Source organism: Eptatretus burgeri, chromosome 9 (assembly GCF_056783735.1).
Source record: "Eptatretus burgeri isolate ZD-2024b chromosome 9, Ebu_testis_v1, whole genome shotgun sequence".
NCBI lineage: Eukaryota > Metazoa > Chordata > Myxini > Myxiniformes > Myxinidae > Eptatretus > Eptatretus burgeri.
The window spans coordinates 64,618,364-64,636,292 of record NC_140969.1 but is presented as its reverse complement, the minus strand read 5'-3'; the positions used below and the strand labels follow the sequence as shown (position 1 = coordinate 64,636,292).

The 17,929-nt window shown below is 44.0% G+C and overlaps 1 protein-coding gene across 3 annotated transcripts in view; it reads left to right on the top strand.

Moving 5' to 3' along the window:
- Nucleotides 1-305: 305 nt before the first annotated feature.
- PIGT (phosphatidylinositol glycan anchor biosynthesis class T) overlaps nucleotides 306-17,929 on the top strand; it is an 84,015-nt gene continuing 66,391 nt past the window's right edge. For all 3 annotated transcript variants that reach the window (XM_085895403.1, XM_085895401.1, XM_085895400.1), the window contains exons 1-3: nucleotides 306-575; nucleotides 10,234-10,417; nucleotides 14,552-14,679. In XM_085895403.1, the coding sequence (XP_085751529.1) occupies nucleotides 389-575; nucleotides 10,234-10,417; nucleotides 14,552-14,679 (499 nt within the window). In that variant the 5' untranslated portion in view covers nucleotides 306-388. The remainder of the gene's footprint in view (nucleotides 576-10,233; nucleotides 10,418-14,551; nucleotides 14,680-17,929) is intronic.

Here is a 17,929-nt window from a genome sequence, read left to right as displayed (position 1 = left end):
GACTTTGATTTTCAACTCAAAATTAACATTCAATATTCAAGCTCTCCCGAGAATTTATCACGCGAGTCGAAATATATCTGCTCCGAGTGCGCATACCAAGATGGCGCTTCGAGTGGGCCTACCAAGATGGCGCCTGGTGGCGACAAATTCACAGCGCTCATCATCATTCCAGTCACAAATGCACTTCAACGGGTTAATTACGTTGTGATTGCAAAAATGAATTTGTGAAGCCTCACCAAGTTTATGTTGTAATTTATTATTTAAATACATAATAGTTAACTGATGTCCCGTGAAAATTGTTTGGTGTTTTAACGATTGCGGAAGTGCTCGTGTCCATTGTGCGAGTGAATGGCTGCTCTGCCGTTCCCTGAGGGATGAGATCGGTAAAATGGTGAAATCCTCGCTCGTCCTGGTTCTCTCACTGCTCCTCACTCCGTTCCCTGACGTGACGTGTCGAAACACCGATGAAGTGTTTCAAGAGCAGTTGTTGCTGAAACCTCTGCCCTCCGGAGACCTCGTCGCCTCTTTCCGTTTTGATATCGAGTGGCACGGTCAAACATTCGAGCAGAGAACAGGTGATTGGATTTCGCAAGGAATTACCGGAGTTGGACGATGTCTGAGTTTAAACTTTAAACTCAGCTTCTCTCTCATTGAGTGGGCTGAAGGTAGAATGATTTACATTATAAAAACAACATGTGTTGGTATAATACACACGGCACACCCCACTCCCCACCCCACACCGTACACCCCACACCGTACACCCCACACCGTACACCCCACACCGTACACCCCACACCGTACACCCCACACCGTACACCCCACACCGTACACCCCACACCGTACACCCCACACCGTACACCCCACACCGTACACCCCACACCGTACACCCCACACCGTACACCCCACACTCCACACCCCACACTCCACCCCACACTCCACACCCCACACCGTACACCCCACACTCCACACCCCACACCGTACACCCCACACCGTACACTCCACACTGTACACCGTACACCCCACACCGTACACCCCACACTCCACACCGTACACTCCACACCGTACACTCCACACTCCACACCCCACACCGTACACCCCACACCGTACACCCCACACTCCACACCCCACACCGTACACTCCACACCGTACACTCCACACCGTACACTCCACACCGTGCCTCCACACCGTACACTCCACACCGTGCCTCCACACCGTGCCTCCACACCGTGCCTCCACACCGTACACTCCACACCGTACACTCCACACCGTACCTCCACACCGTACACTCCACACCGTACACTCCACACCGTACACTCCACACCGTACACTCCACACCGTACACTCCACACCGTACACTCCACACCGTACACTCCACACCGTACACTCCACACCGTACACTCCACACCGTACACTCCACACCGTACACTCCACACCGTACACTCCACACTCCACCTCCACACCCACACCCACACTCCACACTCCACACTCCACACTCCACACCGTACACTCCACACCCAACTCTCCACACTCCACACCGTACACTCCACACCGTACACTCCACACTCCACACTCCACACTCCACACTCCACACCCAACTCTCCACACCCCACACTCCACACCGTACACTCCACACCCCACACTCTACACCCAACTCTCCACACTCCACACCGTACACTCCACACCCCACACTCTACACTCCACACCCAACTCTCCACACTCCACACTCTACGCTCCCGACCCAACTCTCCACACTCCACACCGTACACGCCACACCCCACACTCTACACTCCACACCCAACTCTCCACACTCCACACCGTACACTCCACACCGTACACTCCACACCCCACACTCTACACTCCACACCCAACTCCCCACACTCCACACCGTACACTCCACACCCCACACTCTACACCCAACTCTCCACACTCCACACCGCACACCACACCCCCCCACCCGGCAAGATAATCGTTGGAGTCTCCGCTGTGAGTCGGGGAGGTCGGTGGTTCAAGTTCGGGCCGAGTTATAACAAAGATTTAAAAACGTGCTTGGCGTGCTGCTTCCTTGCTTGGCGTGCTGCTTCCTTGCTTGGCGTGCTGCTTCCTTGCTTGGCGTGCTGCTTCCTTGCTTGGCGTGCTGCTTCCTTGCTTGGTTTGCTTGGCGTGCTGCTTCCTTGCTTGGCGTGCTGCTTCCTTGCTTGGCGTGCTGCTTCCTTGCTTGGCGTGCTGCTTCCTTGCTTGGCCTGCTGCTTCCTTTCCTGGCGTGCTGCTTCCTTGCTTGGCGTGCTGCTTCCTTCCTTGGTTTGCTTGGCGTGCTGCTTCCTTGCTTGGCGTGCTGCTTCCTTGCTTGGCGTGCTGCTTCCTTGCTTGGCGTGCTGCTTCCTTGCTTGGCGTGCTGCTTCCTTGCTTGGCGTGCTGCTTCCTTGCTTGGCCTGCTGCTTCCTTGCTTGGCCTGCTGCTTCCTTTCCTGGCGTGCTGCTTCCTTGCTTGGCGTGCTGTTTCCTTTCTTGATGTGCTTGGTGTCAGCCAAAGCTGACCAAGGCAAAATCTCGGGTGGCTCCATATCTCGAATTGTTCGGAATACATTATTCTACATGTGTACCAATTTTGGTGCTTTTATGCAAATTTGAACAATTGGTTTGCTCTGCTGCAGTACTATAAGGAATAGGGTCAGGCATCATTTAATATTACCTTTCACGTGGCGACAAAACCTTGGGTTTATCGAGTGATTTAAAAAGAAAAAAAAAAATCGAACTTTCTTTTTAGGTCATCTCTTCGAGCATGACCTAATAATATGGGTGTCGATGTCCTTCGATCCGTCCGTCCGTCCCTCCGTCCGTTCACAATGAAGTTGAAGCAGGAGATCTGGTCATTAGTGATCCTGATAGAGGTCGATGAGACGTACACGATGGTATGACTTTCAAGGTCACCGAAGGTCAAGGTCACGAGACATTTGAAGTTGCGAAAATGACGATTTTCAAAATCTATCTCCTCCTACATTTCTCGAGCAATCTTGAATTTGATTGTGGCATATGAATCTATGGGACAATATCTAAATTTGGTCGGGACGGATTTTCGAATTTCACTTTCGTTTTCGCGTCACGTGACTTCAAAGTTTGCAAAAACTGCCCTACCTTCAGGAGGCTATATATTCTCTACTGGGCATGGTAAAAGTTGGTGAATGGTGTCATTGCAGAGCAGCTGACCTTGTATATTTATACATTTTCCGCTGAAGGTGCAAAAGTTTCAAAACCCGAAATGTAAACGTTGGCATTTATTTTCAAAATATAATTTCGTGCTCGTGCGCAGTTCGAGCTGCGCAGTGGACTTCGGTCATAACTGAACATTGAGAACTTGTGGTATTATAGAGATGACCGTCACCCCCACACGGGGGTAATTTTCTTTAAAAGTTTTTTGAATTTTTTTTCCCAATATCCCCACCACTCACTGATGACCCTCTGAAAGTTTGACGAAGGTCCGTTCAGACAAACGGCTCTTTTATAGTATCGGTAACGAAATGGCAAAGCACAATGAAGTTTGTCAGCAGGTGAAAGGACATTTCTCAAAGTTTTATTGTCAAGATCATCATCTATCTATAATTCCAGCTGTGTGTGTGTGTGTGTGTGTGTGTGTGTGTGTGTGTGTGTGTGTGTGTGTGTGTGTGTGTCTGCTGTTTCTTGACAACCACTGGTCTGATCTAATTGAAACTTGCCAGCTATATTGCTGGGGACCTGAGTATGTGCCTTTTGAAGGTTTGATATAAATCGCACAAGTGCTTCCCAAGTTATGGCCATTTATTTACCAAACCAATGACAGGACACGTTGCTGCGTAGGCGTGGCCGATGGGGAAAGGGGGCCTTAGTTACCGTGGCGTAGGAGTGCCAATGGTCAATGGCAGCGAATGTCATGGCTAGCAAAGACAGGGAGGTAAACTTGATTTTAATTTGGATTTTAATTAACTCTGTGTGTGTAAGTATCACAGCAGTTGTTACTTCAATGCAAGTGATAATTCGTGGAATGGATGTGAACATTCTGTACGGGCACGCACTACTTCCGGATAGTGATGATACTGTATTCTAATAATTTCTCTTTCTTATGCGCATTTATAGATAAACAATGCCCCAATCCAGTCGTCATTTATGAGAGCGAAAGAACGGCCTGTGTGGTTGTTATTTCTGGTACGCGGTTTGAAAGTTTTTTTTATTATCCCCCGCCGCGTGGCAGAAGGGGGATATTGTTGTCACCCGGGTCGTCCGTCCGGCTGGCTGGGCATCAACATTTATCGCTGTGAGTGCGATAACTCATAAACTGTTCGCCGTATCGATTTGAAATTTGAGTCACACATGTACCACCTGAAAAGGAAGAACCCTATTGATTTTGGGCATGGCCAGATCCAAGATGGCTGACTGGGGCGGCCATCTTGAAAAAAAATGTTTTTTGTAATAAATGGAAAACCGCTTATCTGATTTCAATTATTTTTGGTTACTACGTTCCTCGCCCCTGGGGAACTTTTTCGAGATGATGACCAAATGGTGTCTTGTTTCCAATTCACCTCCCTCATTATCTGGAATATTTATGACCTTTTTCATTCAATGGAGGGGGATTCCCCATCTCTGATGGTATATATATTTTTTATTTTGCACATACGGGCACGTACTAGTTTATCATAATTGGTACACTTCTTTCTGAGCACCCCTTGTCACATGTGACACGTCGAGGCGATAATCAATCTTTTTCCAGGTTCGGTTCAGCATTCTTGGAATTACAGTCTCTAATTTGGCAGTCCTAAACCTCTTCTTCAGATCCGCGATACCCATGACCTTCATTCAGTACACCATGTCTTTCACATAACCCAATTAAAAAAAAATTCCAGAGGTTTATGTCTCGCGAACATGGTGGCCTCAGTATTAGACCATCATGCTCAATCCATCAAGCATTGAGGAAATCACGTACTATCAGACTCCAGTGTCAGGGAGCTCCATCCTGTTGGTAAATGACCTCTTGTTGCTGATGTAACACCATCTGGGTTAGGGCAGGAATTTATAATCTGTTCATGGTACAAGTGAAAGCTCACCGACTCTTTGCAAAGGACACCATGGGATCTTTAACATCCTCCAACTAATGCTGGGAGAAGGGACACCCAATTTCAGGTCCATCCTAGTGACGGCACACATATATTTATGAATCGCCCTGCCTGTGAAACACCAGGATGACAGTTTGCAGCTGGGTCAGGATCCAAACTGAGGCTCTTTACCTCTAAACCATCCTGACAACCTGATCTGTAGATTAACGTTGCGGTTCCAGTAGTAGCTTTAGAAAAAAAAATTGTATACACTGTCGAGGCTCGTATGAGAGCCAACACACAAAAAGGGGAGCAGGAGACAAGAGGGGCGGGAGAGGGAAGGAAAAAAACAGTGGGGAACAGAGACATGAGGAGATCTGTGGAAGGGAGAGGGACAGGGCGGGGAACACGGGGTATACAAGATGGACACTACAAGGACTTTCAGGAAGGAAAGCGGGGAATTTGAAGGAGGTGGGTTTGGGTGGATTTGTGGGGGTAGAAAAGATCGTGGTTTTGGATGGGGTAAGATAAGACGTGGTGGTGAACAGCTGTTTTAAAGACCTGGAGGGAAGAGTGGGATTGAAGAGAATGTGGGAGTTTGTTCCAAAGGTGGGAAAAAGAGGAATGAAAGAGTGAAGGTGAGCAGTGATTCTTGATTTTGGTAGATGAACCAGAAGGGGGTTGTTGGTGGACCTTGAGCACCCTGAGGGAATATGAGGGTGGGCATATCTCAGACAGAGCAGGGAGGGGGGGGGGAGGGGACTGGAGAGAAGACTGTAGAAGACAGAAAGACCACCAACCTCCCTGCGGTGAGAGAGTGAGAGACCCCACGACTCAGCGTCATTGTGGGAGATACCAATGATCCTAAATGCCTTGGTTACCACAGCGAGAAGCTGAGAAAGGTGAGACGCAGGAGCACCAGCCCAAAGGGGAGAGCAGTCAGTACTCCATCAGGCTGCAGACGAAAGCTTTGCATGTGGTCAGGAACTCAGGTGTGCCAAGGAAGGACTTTGCACGGCGGAGGATGCCCAGTTGGCAACTGGCTTTGGAGGCCAGCTAGGAAATGTTTATTAACCTCCGCCATCTTCGAAGATGGATGGAGGTTACTGTTTTCACTCCTTTCTGTTTGTTTGTTTGTTTGTTTGTGAACAGTATTACGGAAAAACTCCTCGACGGATTTCGACGAAACTTGGTGGGGGGTGGAGGGGGGGGTTAGGTATGGTCCAAGGATCATGCCATTAAATTTTGGACTTGGTCCCCCCCCCAAAAAAAATTGTTAGAGAAAAAAAAATATTTTTTTGCATTTCTTCATGTTTTAAGTGATTTCCAACCCCCCCCCGAAAAAATTGTTACCCCCCCAAAAAAAATTGTTAGAGAAATTTTTTTTTTGCATTTCTACATATTTTAAGTGATTTCCAACCCCCCCCCCAAAAAAAATGTTTTTGCATTTTTACATGTTTTAAGTGATTTCCACCCCCCAAAAATTGTTACCCCCCAAATTTTTTTTTTTCATTTCTACGTTTTAAGTGATTTCCAACCCCCCCAAATTTTTTTTTTACCCCCCCCCAAAAAAATTTAGAGAAATTTTTTTTTTTGCATTTCTACATATTTTAAGTGATTTCCAACCCCCCCAAAAAAAAATGTTTGAGAATTTTTTTTTTGCATTTTTACATGTTTTAAGTGATTTCCACCCCCCAAAAAAATTGTTACCCCCCATTTTTTTCATTTCTACATGTTTTAAGTGATTTCTAATCCCCCCCAAAAAAAATTGTTAGAGAAAAAAAATTTTTTGCAACTTTTTTCAACAAAATTTCGATTTTTTTTTTTTGCATTTTTACATGTTTTAAGTGATTTCCAACCCCCCCCCCCCCCCACAAAAAATGTTGGAGAAAAGAACTATAACTGTCAGCACTGTTGACATATTTAATGAATAAGATATAAGGTCCACTTGAGTGACCCAGCAGTATTGGCGGCAGAGGTTTTGCACTCTCCCGAATGCTCCCCCTCCAGTTAACCTCCGCCATCGATGATGGACGGAGGTTACTGTTTTCACCCCTGTCTGTCTGTTTGTTTGTTTGTGAACAGTATTACGGAAAAACTCCTCGACGGATTTTGATGAAACTTGGTGGGGGGATTAGGTATGGTCCAAGGATCATGCCATTAGATTTCGGACTTGGTCCAAAGTCCAATATGGCCGCTATGGCGGCCATTTTGAAAAAATATTTGAATTTTTGTTTTTGCATTTCTACATGTTTTAAGTGATTTCCCCCCCCCCCCAAAAAAAAAAAATTGTTAGAGAAAAATAAAAGAAAATTTTGTCTGTTTTTTTTTTTCTCTAACAATTTTTTTTTTTTAGAGAATGAATTGAGTATGTGGAGTACGAATTGAGTAGTGAGTACGAATGAATTGAGTCTGTAAAAGTTCAAAGCAAAATTGAAAGTTGCAAACTATAATTCTGTGAGCACTGTTGACGTCATATTTAATGAATAGGATATCAGGTTCACTTGAGTGACCTCGCAGTATTGGCGGCGGAGGTTTTGCACTCCACCGAATGCTCCCCCTCTAGTTATCTTCTGTGTCCATTCTAAAGGGTTCCTGTTGTCGAAGGATAATTTTTATTATCCTTTGACAACAGGAACCATTTAGAATATAGTGTGATGGGCACGGAGGGACCATACAAAAAAGCAATGACAACAACAACAACATGTTATAAACTTTTCATTTAATTTTACATTCTCATTGACACTCACAGATAGACATGCAAAATGTTTGTGAAGTCCAACATGTTTTCTTTTTGATTAAACCTGTCAGCGAAGTGATGGGAAGCAAGCCTAGTCATACATATAATTAAGCAAGGCAGTAATTCATGAGATGCTCTCTGCTCGCTGAGTGGTGTTGTGTTCTCTGTCTGTTGAAAGTTCCTTGGGTATCTTTTTAATGAAGGGAAAAGTCATTGAAAGTGCTGTGACTGATGAGCGAATGTGTGATAGTGAAGACCCCATTCAGTTTTTGTGACGTGGTTTGCACAAGTATGCAAATGTGAAAAATGACAATAGTGTGAAGAAAAATGAAAGTTCACTAAACATGTAAAAATTATAAACCACCACACATACAGGATGTTCTCTCCAATAAGATCTCCCCCTCCCCTCCCTTAGAGGGGGTTGAAAGAATAAAGGAAATAGGGTGTGTGTGTGTATATATATATATATATATATATATATATATATATATATATATATATATATATATATATATATATATATATATATATATATATATATATATGAGATGGCCAAAAGTATGTAGACACCTGCTCGTCCAACATCTCATTCCAAAATTGTGGGCATCAATATGGAGTTGGTCCCCACTTTGCTGCTATAACAGCCTCCACTCTTCTGGGAAGGCTTTCCATGAGATGTTGGACCATTGCTGTGGGGATTTGCTTCCATTCAGCCACAAGAGCATTGGTGAGGTTGGGCGATTCGGTCTGGCTCGCAGTCGACATTCCAATTCATCCCAAAGGTGTTCAATGGGGTTGAGGTCAGAGCGCTGTGTAGGCCAGTCAAGTTCTTCCACACAGATCTTGACAAACCATTTCTAGCGTTAAGATTTCCCTTCACTGGAACTAAGGGGCCTTGCCCAAACTATGAAAAACAGCCCCAGACCATTATTCCTCCTCCACCAAACTTTACAGTTGGCACTATGCATTTGGGCAGGGAGCATTCTCTTGGCATCTGCCAAACCCATATTCATCCGTTGGACTGCTAGATGGTGAAGCGTGATTCATCACTCCAGAGAACGCGTTTCCACTGCTCCAGAGTGCAATGGCGGTGAGCTTTACACCACTCCAGCCGACGCTTTGCATTGCGCATGGTGATGAGCTTGTGTGCGGCTGCTCGGCCATGGAAACCTATTTCATGAAGCACTCGACAAACAGTATTTGTGCTGACGTTGCTTCCAGGGGCAGTTTGGAACTCGGTATTGAGTGTTGCAACTGACGACAGACTTTTTCATGCTACGTGCTTCAGCACTCAGCGGCCCCATTCTGTGAGCTTGTGTGGCTGACCACTTCACGGCTGAGCTGTTGTTGTGACTAGACGTTTCCACTTCACAATAACAGCATTTACAGTTGACCGGGGCAGCTCCAGCTGGGCAGAAATTTGATGAACTGACTTGTTGGAAAGGAGGCATCTTATGACAGTGCCACGATGAAAGTCACTGAGCTCTTCAGTATGGCACATTCTACTCCCAGTGTTTGTCTATGGAGATTGCATGGCTGTGTGCTTGATTTTATACACCTGTCAGCAATGAGTGTGAATGAGAGAGCCAAATCTACTAATTAGAAGGGGTGTCCACATACTTTTGGCCGTGTAATGTTTTTATATATATATATATATATATATATATATATATATATATATATATATATATATATATATATATATATATATATATATATATATATATATATATATATATATATATATATATATCGCTCTTTCTAACCACTGAATGACTCACTCACCGTTTCACTGATTCATATTAAAGATCGGTACTTTCCTGGTGACGTAGAAAGCTGAAATTTTGCATGCCGATGGACATCAAAGCTGGTACACCAGGAACAGGAAGGGCGCTCAGTAAAGTGCATCCCTTTGCCACGTAATGCCTGATCCACGAGAACATATCGGGCCCAATACATTGTAAAATATCTAATATTTTACAATACATTGTAAAATAATACAATACAACCTAAAATATACAGTACTATATCGTTTTTTGGCCCTGTCTCTCAATGGTTCAACAATAAATGAAAACAAATAAATGATAAAATCCAATGCAGGTGAGGGACCCGAGAAAACGGTGAAGCAGAGTTTGTATACTTACACTGTGTAAGCACACCCTGCAATATGTATGTTTATGTATGTATATATATATATATATATATATATATATATATATATATATATATATATATATATATATATATATTGTTACGGATTTTATAATCCGGTCTGATGAATGCATCCACACATCCAGGTCCTCAGACAGTTATTTCCTTAAATGCATGTTCAGATTAGCCCCCTCCCCATGTCTAATGGGGATGTCTTTTTCTGTCTTTGTCACTAACTTGTCACATTTTTTTTTCTTTTTTTCACTCTCACTATGGCCCCAAGCTGCACATTTGAGGCTGTTTCCCCAGGCACTGGCACGAACGTTAACGAGTCACGCTGTGCGTGAGTTACACATATCACTGGCACAGGGGTGGTGGCGTGGTCCTGCATGGGGAGAACATCCTGATCCAGCGCCTCCTGGAGCCCAGCTCTGGGCTTGGTTCCATCCTAGCTTGCCCAAATCACAGTAAGTTTAGTTTAGTGTTTGTGCATGTGCGTGCATGTGTGCGTTTGGTCAAGTCAAACCCCTCCTCGTAGTGTTGACTAGGTATAACGGAAGGTACTTAGTACTGACTGGTTAACGGGGCTACAGCATTGCAGACAATGACCAATATGAGTGCAACCGTTGGGTATGGCATGATGGCACCATGTGGCGTATCCCTCCCAACTCTCCCATTCGCAGAGTTTACAAGTCTCCTTGGCATGAATCTGGCCACTTATGCATGAGATAAAGCAAAGTTGTTTCGTGTTGTTTGTGCATTCATGGACTGGAAGGAATAATGCTGGAAGCTGAAATTTGTTCCACTTTTAAAATTTTTTTAGCAACATGTCTGTAAAAGCGGCAATTGAAGGACAGGAGTGTATGGGGTGTGTGGGTAAACGGGGGGAAGTGGAAAGTGAGGTGAGAAGGAAGATCTAATTGATGTTCCATGAGCAAGTTGAACAGAGAGATCGTAGTTTGTATGTCATGGTTTGCTCAACAAATTCACCAATTCCTCCTCATTCCAAATTTCCAGTTTTTTTTTCTCTTGAGAGTTTCTTTCTGTATCCATCTTGTCCACCTCTCCTGCCCCCCCCCCCCCATTTTTCCCCAGTTTGCCTCTATCTTGGCCTTCAACTCTGCTGTTGGTGTCTCCCCCCTTTCTCTCTACTGTTCCTTTGTCCTGTTGCGACCAAATCCGTTCAATGTACCTGTGCTAGCTCTTCCATTAGCCTCGACAATGTATATAAAAATAATTAAAGGAATAATAATAATGATTGAAAAAAACCCCAAAACTATGGCCTCAAAGACTTGGTGACATTTATTCATTGTTGTGAATATTTCGCTTACAGTGAGAATTGTGTTTAGACGGATGTTTAATGTAATACTTGTTATAGTAAAAGTTGTATGCCTTATTAAAATTATCTTTGGGTATTGTACATTGTGGAACGTGGAATAATGTTTTACAGATGGGTTCATTGTGCGTTTGATTGTGTAAATTTTACAATTCCTGTAATATTCAGTTAAATATGGCAGCTGTAGTTGCTGTCTGTAATCAATTACTCTGTTTTACCTCTGCCACCGAAGGTGGGCGGAGGTTGTGTTTTCACGTCTGTTTGTCTGTCTGTCTGTGAAGAGGATATCTCAAAAAGTTGTGGACGGATTCGGATGAAATTTGGTGGACAGTTTGGGCGTGTGACAAGGAAGAATTGATTATATTTTGGTGAAGATCTGGATCCGGATCCGGATCTGGCTACTAGAATTTTAAAAAAGTGATTTTTTTACCATTGAGTGATGAGACTAAAAACGATGTATCGCACGGTATCTCAAAAGGTTATGGACTGATTTGGATGAATCTTCGTGGACACATTGGGTGTGTGACAAGGATGAATTGATTAGATTTTTTTGTAGATCCGAATTCAGATCCAATTTTTTTTTTTAAACTCTTCAAGTGTTTCGTCTCTCTCTATTGAGTGCAGCCTGTGGCTGCTGGTTGCATCATTGGTTGGGACGCGGCTATGCCGCTGATGCAGTGTCCCCCTTACCAGTACACTGGTACTCATTTTGCCGACCTCGGAAGGATGACAGGCTGAGTCAACCTCCTGGTGTATTAATTCAGCGGCCCAACGGGGCTTGAACTCAGGACCCGAGGATCCCAAGCCGCCACCCTAACCACTAAGCCAACACCAGGCTTAAGTGATTCGTCACCATTGAGAGATAGGGCCAGAAACGATATATATATATATATATATATATATATATATATATATATATATATATATAAAATATATATACATACATACATGCATACTAGCTGTAATACCCGGGAAATTTGCTGGTAAGACTAAGTGCCTATTTTCCTCACACTAGTTAGACTGAGGCATTAGTTGTATGGAGAAAATTAGGAAGGCTTCTTTTATGGGGTGACGCCGAGGGAGCAATCATTGTCGTCACAACTGGTAAATATAGCGGTGCAGTGAATGGTTAGGTTTTAAAGTTTAATATGAAAAACACTTAGTGCTTCTTGGTTGAAATATCTTGTTCTTGAGCACTTCCTATACTTCCCTTCGTCAGCTCCCCGCCTTTTAAACTGAGACACTGACTGAAAAATTCATTGAAACCATCCCAAACACACCTGAAAATACCACAAAAGAACTCATCAAAAGAAGTGGTTAACAATTGGAAGTGGGGCCCTAAAGAGGGCCGTGTTGCGTTCACTTTCAAATCCAACTTTGAAATCTAACTTCACTCTTGGTTGTATGTATCCTTGAACACCCCTCTCTGCTGACGTCTCCTGAAGAACAAAAAGATTTGCGATTTTACTTGTGAGCTACAACTACGTCAAAATTTACGTCAAAATTATAACCGTTCTTGAAGTAAGAATTGGGAGACGTGTATTATGAAACGGCATACCTCTGAACGCCTCTGTCACTGTTGCCGTGCGCGTGCAGTTCGAGAATTCAAATTTGTTCGCTTTCGGAGTGGCAAAATGTTTCGGGTTTCAAAGCTGTTATAACAGGAGGAGAATGTGTCTGTTTAAAAAGTCAACGAATACGAACATGTTGTATTTCAAAAAACCCTAGCGTTTTTAACCATGAAGCCTTTTATTACGATTAATATGCCGGCGCACTATTCGAAAATAACATCACGTTAAACCACCCTCCAGGAATTTTTATGGAAAGCCACTTAGCGCATCCTGGAGCTGAATGTTAGGTCTATATGTGTGTAAAGTTTCATCAAGATCGGTTCACTAGTCTTGGAGCTTATTTGTTACAAACAAACAAACAGACAAACAGACAGAAGGACTGCCATTTATGTAGTATATATATATATATATATATATATATATATATATATATATATATATATATATATATATATATATATATATATATATATTATCATTATGCGGATCATAACGGATGATCCGCTGTGGCGACCCCTTACGGGAGAAGCCGAAAGAAGAAGAAGAAGTTATATATTTATATATATAAATGTAGCACGATGATATTTCAAAAAGTTGTGGACGGATTCAGACGAAACTTTGTGATTGAGTTGGGGAGTTGACGACAACAAGCCGATTAGATTTTGGAGGTCCGGTTGCAGATCCGGCGTATCAGTGGGATACAAAACGTGAACTGTTCAGCCTGGCAGAGTTATACACTCTGCTGAGTGCTGTTCTAGTTAACCTCCGCCATCGAAGATGGACGGAGGTTACTGTTTTCACCCCTGTCTTTGTTTGTTTGTTTATTTGTTTGTTTGTGAACAGTATTACGGAAAAAACTCCTGGACGGATTTCGACAAAACTTGGTGGGGGGTTAGGTCTGGTCCAAGGATCATGCCATTAGATTTTGGACTTGGTCCAAGTCCAATATGGCCGTTATGGCGGCCAAATTGAAAAAATATTTGAATTTTTGTTTTAGCATTTCTTCATGTTTTAAGTGATTTCCAACTAAAAAAAAAAAAAATTTGTTAGAGAAAAAAAAACAATTTTGCAACTTTTTTTCCAAAAAATTTCGATTTTATTTGAAAAAAATTTGAAATTTTTTTTGCATTTCTACATGTTTTAAGTGATTTCCAACCCCCCCCCCCCAAAAAAAAATTTGTTAGAGAAAAAACACAAATTTTGCAACTTTTTTTTAAAAAAAATTACGATTTTATTTGAATAATATATGATTTTTTTTAGCATTTCTACATGTTTTAAGTGATTTCCAACCCCCAAAAAAAATTTGTGAGAAAAAAAAAATTTGCAACTTTTTTTTCAAAAAAATTTCGATTATTTTTTTTGCCATTTCTACATGTGCGTCGATCTCGTTTAGTTTATTCAATCGTGGTTCAGTAGAGTCTGATCCGTTTTGACCTACAATGAATAGGATATCAGGTTCACTTAAGTGACAGCAGTATTGGCGGCGGAGGTTTTTCACTCTACAGAGTGCTCCCCCTCTCGTTATTGCTGTGCTCAATCTTATGGAAGTTTTTGGTGTGTGTGTGTGTGTGTGTGTGTGTGTGTGTGTGTGTGTGTGTGTGTGTGTGTGTGTGTGTGTGTGTGTGTGTGTGTGTGTGTGTGTGTGTGTGTGTGTGTGTGTGTGTGTGTGTGTGTGTGTGTGTGTGTGCACGCAGAGTAAATGAAAAATGGCAGTCACTGGCCGGTGCCATGTCAGGGTTGCTTTGCGCATCATTCAATTTTATCGACAAGACCAACACCATTGCTCCTGCATTTGGCTTTCGGCCAATGGGCATCGGAAATGGTAACAGCATAATTATGTTATTGATGTGAAATTATTGTTTCTCTGGCTGTTTCAGAACATGTGAATAATATACAGTATTTCAAGTGAATTGTATCTTTTTCCAAAGGGCTCTTTATAATTAGCTTTTCCCATGCACAGCGGGAAACATGGGTTTGCAATTGTGTGTATCCCAGGCATAACTTTTTATCATTTGAGCTCAAACTTCATTAACATCACTTAACTCTTTCAATGATATTACCTGGTCACCCACATTCCCTCCACTCACACATATTACCAAAATCCTTCACCTCATTTTATTGTGGAATTCCTTCTCTTACCTGATGCTTTAATCCTTCTTGTCTTTGGTACGACCTGTCATCCTTCCGAGGTCGGCAAAATGAGTGCCAGCATGCTGGTTTCCTGTGTCGGAGTGGCGACCCGTCCAGGATTGTGTCCAATAGCCAAGGACTGCTTAAGCAGCACCAATGCTCTGCATAGAGTATGGTCCCAATCTGCTCCTCCTCCTTTGTGGACAAAAGTTTACTCTTTCATGCACCTCAGTGGCCCTATAGTATTAAAAAAAATAATTTTCAAAGAACACCTTACCCCACAGTCTTGAAAAACAAGGACATGGGTGAGGTCTGCGAGTGGCAAATTTGATTGGTTGTGATGATGTAAAATACTGCAAAATGGAAGCGTTTTGAAAGTGTCAAGAAAGCATTTTGTGTTCTGCAGTGTTCAAGTGGATAATTCAATTTAAATAAATAAATATTTTAAAGGTCATACAAAAAAAAATCCCACAAGTTTAACTCCATTGATGCAGCGTCTTTTACACCATCTTATTTAACATGTTAGATTAGTTTTTCGTGCCTGTTGTTCGTGTCCTTTATGACGTTCTTAAAAGCAGTAAGTTTCCTGTTTGGAATGATTTTCAATTTTGTTTCACTACCAGGTAGGCAGACAGGGTAAAAAAAAATAAAATCCACTCCTCTTTGTGCATGCACAATCGGGACGGAATTTAGAGCCAAGGTACTGTTCCAGTGCAGGCTCGTTTTCCGATCCATGTTCCGTTGTTTCGTATTCAAAATGTAATATTCAATTGAAATAAAGTTGTTCCTCAATTATAAGCTGATGTATAGACAGCCAGCTATACAGACAAAGTGAACCAATTGTTTAACTCCACTTTTGCTTCATGTGCATGGGGTAATTACACAAGTCAAGCCCTGCGTAGTGCTGGAAGGATAATGTAGAGGTCAGGTCAGGAATGGGAGCATGTGCCGGAGCAGCGCATCGTTGCATCCACCAGGGGCCTCTGTCTGGCCATCCCCCAGGCAGATGCCTGGCCCATCCCCATCTCCTTGAGATGATGATCAACCTGTGGCAACAACGAGGTACGTGGTCATCCTGTTGGCCTCCTCCACTCACGACGCTCCTTTGCTGACAGAATCTGGTGAGCAGGATCAGCGTCAAGAAAACGAGCCACATGTCCATCCAGCTGCAGCTGACACTCACGGACTATACAGGTAACAAATCTCATCTGATTCAGCAACTCCTCGTTGGACACAAAGTCCGACCAGCGATAGTCAAGGATTCTCTGAAGAAACCTGGTACTGAAAGAGTTAAGTCTCCGTCTCAGATCCCTGGCCAGAATCCAAGTCTCATATCCATAGAGCAAGACTGGAAGCACCAAGGACCTGAAGACTCGGACTTTCGTCCCCCTGCTCGGATACCTACAGCGCCACACCCCATGATCCAGTGAATCCATGACTTCTCAGGCCCGACCCAGATGTCTATTAACTTCTGGCTCACAACCAGAGGAGACATGAATATCAATGCCAAGGTAAGTGAATCCCTCCGTGACCTCGACATCTTCACCACAGATACAGAAATGATAACTCGCATACTCTTCATGAAATAGAGGGTAGTCGACTTCATGAAGAGTAGGCAAGTTATCATCGGCACCCTAACCAAATAACTGATTTGATTACTGAGAAGGCAATGGCAAAGCACCCAATATTTTTACGAATTCGGAAGCATTGTGCACATGGACAGACAGCCATCCCCCGTAGCTTAGTTATTTCGATAAGTATGTGTTTCTAGTTAGAATCCATCCCCTTTGTCTAATAGGAATTAAGTGTGCATGCGCTGCGAAGTTATTTTATTGATAGGATGTTTACACTTACTACAACTACAACAACAACTTTCTAACGATGACACCTGCCTTTGCTTCCTTCCACCATCCTCCACCGGCACCATGGCACGCGTGCGTGTCAGCACGTATGTGGGCGGAGTTCACGAGGACCTGACTTTTCTCTCGCCCAATCTGGGGGATGCGAGCGAGGTTGCCGTCAGACGGCCAATAAGCGTAGCCCACGCAGGACCATGTTGCTCTCCTTTTTGAGGGGCGGTCCGCCATGACGGCCGTCACGCCCCCCCCCCCGGTCCAATCAGTGGACGTGGCACCCCTTTCGGCCAATCACGGGGGCGACGAGCGAATCGCGCGACGCAACCGTCCAATGAGGAGGCGAGTGGCCAGAAAAGAAGCCCCTCCCGCCTGAGGATAATTGTGGTGGTCTGGACCAGCGAGTAGAGAGACGGTGTGCTCGTGGCCGGAGCGTTGGCCGGTGAATAATTGTTCAGGGCGTTCTGGCTGGAACGAAAAGGTCTCGTCGCCTGTTCGCCTTGACAAGGTCTCGTCGCATGCCGGAGGAGCATGCGGGAGCCCGACGCTGCCCCTACCCGGTGCTTGCAGCGGCATCGAGTTGCGGGTTTGAGTCCCTCCGACCCAGGACATCGAAGACCGCACGAGACGGGAAGGTCCGAGATAGCTCTGGTTCCCAGCTCATCTTCCCTCGAGCTGGGAACCTTGAATAAAGACGACTGGGGTCCGTTTCTTTTGGGTGTGCGTCTGTGTGTGGGCCCGTCTATAAGTAGGAATTGTTAAGTGCTTTTTGCTGTACATGATTGCATTGCTTAGTCGGTTTAACTCTGCTCTTTGTGTTCCTCCCCCCCCCCCATTGTAAATATATCCCCTGTTAAATGTTTTGGCTAGTTCCTGTGTTTTCTTTATTGGTTTAGCATGGTGCGTATTGTGAATTAGTAAGGCCGTTGCTGCCGTAGTTGTACATTTGGACCGACGGACCTCGGTAACCATCCGCTCGGGTTATGCACGGTTTGAGCACGCTCACGGCTCGTTCCGCTCGAGCTCCGCTGAGGGTGAATTTCCCCGGTAGTTTGGACGACGTGGGTATTGAGGTAAATTGAAATTGGC